The sequence below is a fragment of the Neophocaena asiaeorientalis genome, unplaced genomic scaffold (genome assembly GCF_003031525.2).
Source record: "Neophocaena asiaeorientalis asiaeorientalis breed wild unplaced genomic scaffold, Neophocaena_asiaeorientalis_V1.1 scaffold243, whole genome shotgun sequence".
NCBI lineage: Eukaryota > Metazoa > Chordata > Mammalia > Artiodactyla > Phocoenidae > Neophocaena > Neophocaena asiaeorientalis.
The window spans coordinates 230,019-235,684 of record NW_020173113.1 but is presented as its reverse complement, the minus strand read 5'-3'; the positions used below and the strand labels follow the sequence as shown (position 1 = coordinate 235,684).

Genomic DNA, 5,666 nt, shown 5'->3' with positions numbered 1-5,666 from the left:
TTTTTGGTGTGTGGCACTACCAACATCCAATCATGTAAACCAGAGCAGTGTTTCTTCAAACCTGTGGGTGGGATAATAGAAAATATTTGGGGTTTAACACAAAATAAGGGTAAGTATTATTTTGTGAAACTTTTCTTTCATTGGTATGTGTACATGTACAAATACTCATAAATACGTGTACTGGGCTGTGCTGGAGAATGTACTAATGTGAATTGTAGTCAAAAAGGTTGAAAAATACTGGACTAGATAACTAGGAATCATTTTTGACCCATCCTTCTGCCTTACCTCCTACAGCCATTGAATTACTAAATCGTCTGATTCTCCTTCCTCAGTATTTCTCAAATTCATTCCATCTTCCTCTTCCCTGCTAACCACTACTCTAGTTCCAGCCCTTTCTGGATGACTGCAACCGCCTCTCCGATTCACACGCCACTTGTCATTATTCTTACCAGAACAATCTTCCTAAAATATAAATTTTGCTTATTTAAATCATTCTGTGGTACCCCTTTGTCCACGGAGAACTTCCAAGCTTCATAATATGGCCCCTGCCTACCTCTCCAGCTTCATTTGCTCCCATTGCAGTATCACTGGTAACACCAAACCATGTTCACTTTTCCTCACACTCCCTGAAGAGTTTTATTTTATTTCATTCTTTCACTTTTGCCTGATATGGGAAGGGAGGATCCTTTACTCCTACCCCTTTTACCTGGTGAACTTCAGCTTATTCATTCTCACTTTGCACAGGAAGTCTTACACCCCTACCTCCCCTGTGCGTGGTGTCCCTCCTCTGTATTTCCAGAATATTCTGAGCATCTCTCATTACACAGCCAGGTGGTTTTAAAATCATTTGTTTAGGTTAGTGTTCACTTCTTTTATGGAAAGAGCTGGTCATATTCATTTTGGTGCTTAAAACAATGTCTGGCTCCTATTGGGTGTTCAAATGGCTGAATGAAGATCTAGAAAGTTAAAGTGCCTTTTTCATTCATGTTGCTCATAGGTGACAAAATTGAGACTAGAAAACTGTAACATCTATATTTTTGATCACTCTGCTACAGTTACTATTGATGACTGTACTAACTGTGTCTTTTATTGCTCATGCTACAGACCAATACTACTTCTAGTACATTGTGTAAAACTGATGAGTACAACATTTGTTGTGTAATGCTGAATAAGTCACTTTAAGCTAGTTTGCTAACGATTAAGATGATTAAATTATCCTTTGTAAATAATCAAGTTTTTGTGTACCGTACCTATGGGAGCCTGTTTCTGGTACATGAATAGTTTTGTATGAAATTTAATATTCACAAAGAGGTTAAGACAGTGCAAGTAGATTTAAAAGTAATTTAGAAAAATAAAAATGGTCTTTTAATGACTATATTTTGAGAGGTCAGCTAAAATTTAAAAAATAATGTAACAAATTCCAGACACACTGTGTAAAAGATTCTGTGAGCTTTAGTTTAAAATGCCTCAAGATGGAAATGGTGAAATTTGAAAATTTACATTGAAGGAGTAGCTCAGTAAACGTTTCAATCAAATTTGTAGATGCAAATTCTGACATATAGTGATTCTTGGGCCTTCAGGTGCTTCCATTTTCTGTAGCATATTGCAGAAATCAGTCAGGGTTTAGAAACTAAGACCTAGGCATCAATTTATGGAAAGATAGAGAAACATATTCCTATCTGGGTGTATTTCCAAGTTTAGAAGTTTTAAAGACGCAGAAGTTTTTTTAAAAGTGAAGCATCAGAAAAAGAAAAGGCTCAAAGCTGAAATATTCCTTAATATCATCCAGTGTGCTCTGTGTATGTATGAGAATTTCCCCAATTGTTTCCAAAATGTACTTTTACAGTTGATATGTTAAAACAGGATCCAACAATGTCCGCACATCATTTGGTTGGTATGTCCTGAGTCTTTCTTTATCTATAACAGTTTCCTCTCCCTTTCTTCCCCCCATGCCTTTTATGTATTTATTTTTAAAAAGTTTTTTGTCCTGCTCATTTTCTTATTATGTCGCAAAGTCAGTAAGAGTTGGAACATATCATTTTAGCAATAAAAATCGTTCCTGACTCCCAATAGACAATTAATGTTTGCTGAATAATGTCAATAATACTCAAGGTCTGTGTTTTGTTCCTGCAGGTTGATCCAAAAGACTACATGTTCAGTGGACTGAAGGATGAAACAGTAGGTCGCTTACCTGGGAAAGTGGCAGGACAACAGTTTCTCATTCAAGACTGTGAGAACTGTAACATCTATATTTTTGATCACTCTGCTACAGTTACTATTGATGACTGTACTAACTGTGTCATTTTTCTGGGACCGGTGAAAGGCAGTGTGTTTTTTCGGAATTGCAGAGATTGCAAGTGTGCACTAGCCTGCCAACAGTTTCGTGTGCGGGATTGTAGAAAGCTGGAAGTCTTTTTGTGCTGTGCCACTCAGCCCATTATTGAGTCTTCCACGAATATCAAGTTTGGCTGTTTTCAATGGTACTACCCTGAATTAGCTTTCCAGTTCAAAGATGCAGGGCTCAGTATCTTCAATAATACCTGGAGTAACATTCATGACTTTACACCTGTGTCAGGAGAACTCAATTGGAGCCTTCTTCCAGAAGATGCTGTCATTCAGGACCATGTTCCTCTACCTACTACCGAAGAGCTCAAAGCTGTCCGCCTTTCCACAGAAGCCAGTAGAAGTATCGTTCCAGTGTCCCGGGGTCAGAGACAGAAGAACAGTGATGAGTCATGCTTGGTGGTATTATTTGCTGGTGATTATACTATCGCAAATGCCAGGAAACTAATTGATGAGGTAAGGAGAAGAGAGAGAAGAGAAACAGACATACACCTACATAGAAACACACCACTTTCTGGAGAGCGTCCATTCTTTTCAAATTGGCTATTAGAAATACAGGCAATCCTTAAATTATAGTCCTCTGCCCCCTACAGATTTATCTGCAAGCTAGTTGCTTAGGCCTCAAATACTTTCCCAAAGAAACTTTTTAAAAACAATTCAATTCAGGAAGCATCTGTTAAGCACTCATTATGTGCAGGTTACTCTGTCACCATCTTTCATTGATTATAGGATGCACCTTTGTTTTCCACAGTTTTGCTTCTCTGAAATGCATCTTACAATTGATGGCAGTTTAGAGCTGATGAAATATATGCTGGGAGTGGAGATAAATAGATAAAATTCTCTACCCTCAAAGAACTTCCATTCTTTATCATAACTGATTTCCACGGGAGCTCACAAAAGTAGTACTGCAAAGTAAAGCATGATCTTTTATAATTATTTAGTGGGGAAATTTATTTGGAGTTTTTAACTGTTTAAGGTGTGGGAAAGGAATTTAGGCATACAACTTTTGGAGCCCGTTTTGACTGAGAGCAACCTCCACATTACTTTCCTTTGCCCTATTGCCATGAAGAGGAAGTTGGTGTGAAACAATGAGGTGGCAGCTGCGACAGCAGAGATTGTGGACTCATGAGCAGGGGCTTTTAGTGCTTTCAGGAGTAGAGAAGAGTTCTTTGGGTAGCAGCTTTCACTTGAAAAATAAATGGGGATGTGGAGGTTAGGGGCTCCAGAAGCAGCAGTTCCTCCATTGGGGAGGCAGCAGTAGGATGTATTGATTAGTCATTAATCAGGCTTTCTTCAGAAAGAGTCTGTTTGAATTTAAAAATCAAACTTCCAGAAATGGAGAGGTGAATGTAAAACTCTCTTTGAATAGATTTTTTTTTAAGTTGTAGCACTTCTGTCAAAAGGAACGGTTTTAGAAAAAAAAAAAAACTAGAAAAATGACCACCTCTCTGTAGCTTATACATTCTACAATGTAGAAAACCCATGTCTGAAATCCACAAAGTATATCTGAGGTCCAGTTTTAAAAACAACAGAAGCCAGGTATAATCTTAAGACTTTGATATTTTCTTTCTTGATTATGCCAATCTGATAAAAATGTGCTATGGATCTGGTGAGATATAGAAAAAGTGCTCTGGCCTTTGAGCTATCTAATCAGATGTTAATCCAACATCTGAGAGGTAAACATTTTCATTATACTGTATGATGATTTTTTTAAAAATCTACATACAGTTTTCAAGAGAGGTAATTATTCAGGTTAAACTCCTTTTTGGTAGATAATGAGGAGAGGACATAAAGAATGTACAGTACGTTTAAAGAAAAAAGCCATCAAAACAAACACTGTCATTCTTCATGAGTCATCAGATGTCCTTAACCTTTTAACTTTTGAAATCTGTTGTACAAAATGGCACCATTGTGTGCACTTTTTGCAATATGACCAGGAAGAGTGATGTTCTTTAGATGTCCTTCTGGATTACAAAATAATTTAAATAAAAATCCAACAATAACAGTAACAAAAATGATGACAATAATAATAGCTAACAGTTAATATAGTGTTTATTATACGTCAGGTGACTGTTGTACAGTATTTAAGTGAATTAACTCACTTAATTCAGGAATAACCTATGAAATAGGTGCCATTGTTTCTCTTTATACAGATAAGAAAAATGAGCCACAGAGAAGGTAAGTAACTTGCAAAAGGTCACTTGCTGGTAAGTAGCAGAGCCATGATTTAAATCCAGGCAGTTTGGCTTTGTAGGCCATAGTCTTAACCCTTAAGCATGATGCTATTATGCTGCCTCAGTGGTAAAGGAAAGTTGATAAATGCCTGGTGGAGCTGGAATGTGACTGAAAGTGTGTGGAGGCAAGGCAGATACTACCCTCCAGCCTAGAAGGAAAAACCCTGGGACTTTTTGGCTAGAGTTATCCTGACTAATGCTGAAATCACAGAATTAAGAGAACAAAAAGAAGAAAATGCTAAGTACATGTGAAGAGGGTATCACAGCGTGCTGAAAGACCGGTAAGTTACATATCAAGAGAGCGATTACATATTTTTTAAAAAATGAAGCTCGAGTTCCCTGGAAAATATGTGTAGGAGCTAGTTAATGCTGAGACAGAAAAAAATGAAACTTGAGTCTTTTCTCGTATCATAACACAAATGTCTTAGAACAGCTTAGACTGGAACTGTGATTGCTAACTCTGGTTTTGTTAAACCCTAGGAGTAGCACAGAATTTTGTTTCATAGTGTTTTCATAAATTAAACATATCATAATGATTTTTTAAGGTAGGAAGTGTAAAACTTGAGAGAGTAGGAAGTCCAGAAAAACTGGGTAAACCAGAAAGTACATTCCATAGGAGTCAAGAGAAGTTACTAGGCCTCGGTTTTCTTACCTAAAGATCAGATTTCTTGCTGCCTCTTAACTATATCACAGATAAGCACAGGATAAATTAAAGTATTTGGAATTGTTTGGAAGTATTGTATAACTTAAAGTTGTATAACTTATTGTATATTAACATATACATGTATACATGTATATGTATATATACATGTATATTAATATATAACTTACTGTATATTAAAGTTGGGTAGTTACCTCTATTTTCAAGTCTTTAAAAGTAGGGGCTCCCCTGGTGGCGCAGTGGTTGGGAGTCCGCCTGCTGATGCAGGGGACACGCGTTCATGCCCCGGTCCAGGAAGGTCTCACATGCTGCGGGGCAGCTGGGCCCGTGAGCCGTGACCGCTGGGCCTGCGCGTCTGGAGCCTGTGCTCCGCAACGGGAGAGGCCACAGCAGTGAGAGGCCCGCGTACCGCAAAAAAAAAAAAAAAA

At 37.7% G+C, this 5,666-nt stretch overlaps 1 protein-coding gene across 1 annotated transcript in view; it reads left to right on the top strand.

Annotated features, from left to right (window-relative positions):
* The window catches only part of RP2 (RP2 activator of ARL3 GTPase), a 44,425-nt gene that overhangs the window by 15,391 nt on the left and 23,368 nt on the right, over positions 1-5,666 (top strand). The window contains exon 2 of the mRNA XM_024743528.1: positions 2,134-2,799. Within this exon, the coding sequence (XP_024599296.1) occupies positions 2,134-2,799 (666 nt within the window). The remainder of the gene's footprint in view (positions 1-2,133; positions 2,800-5,666) is intronic.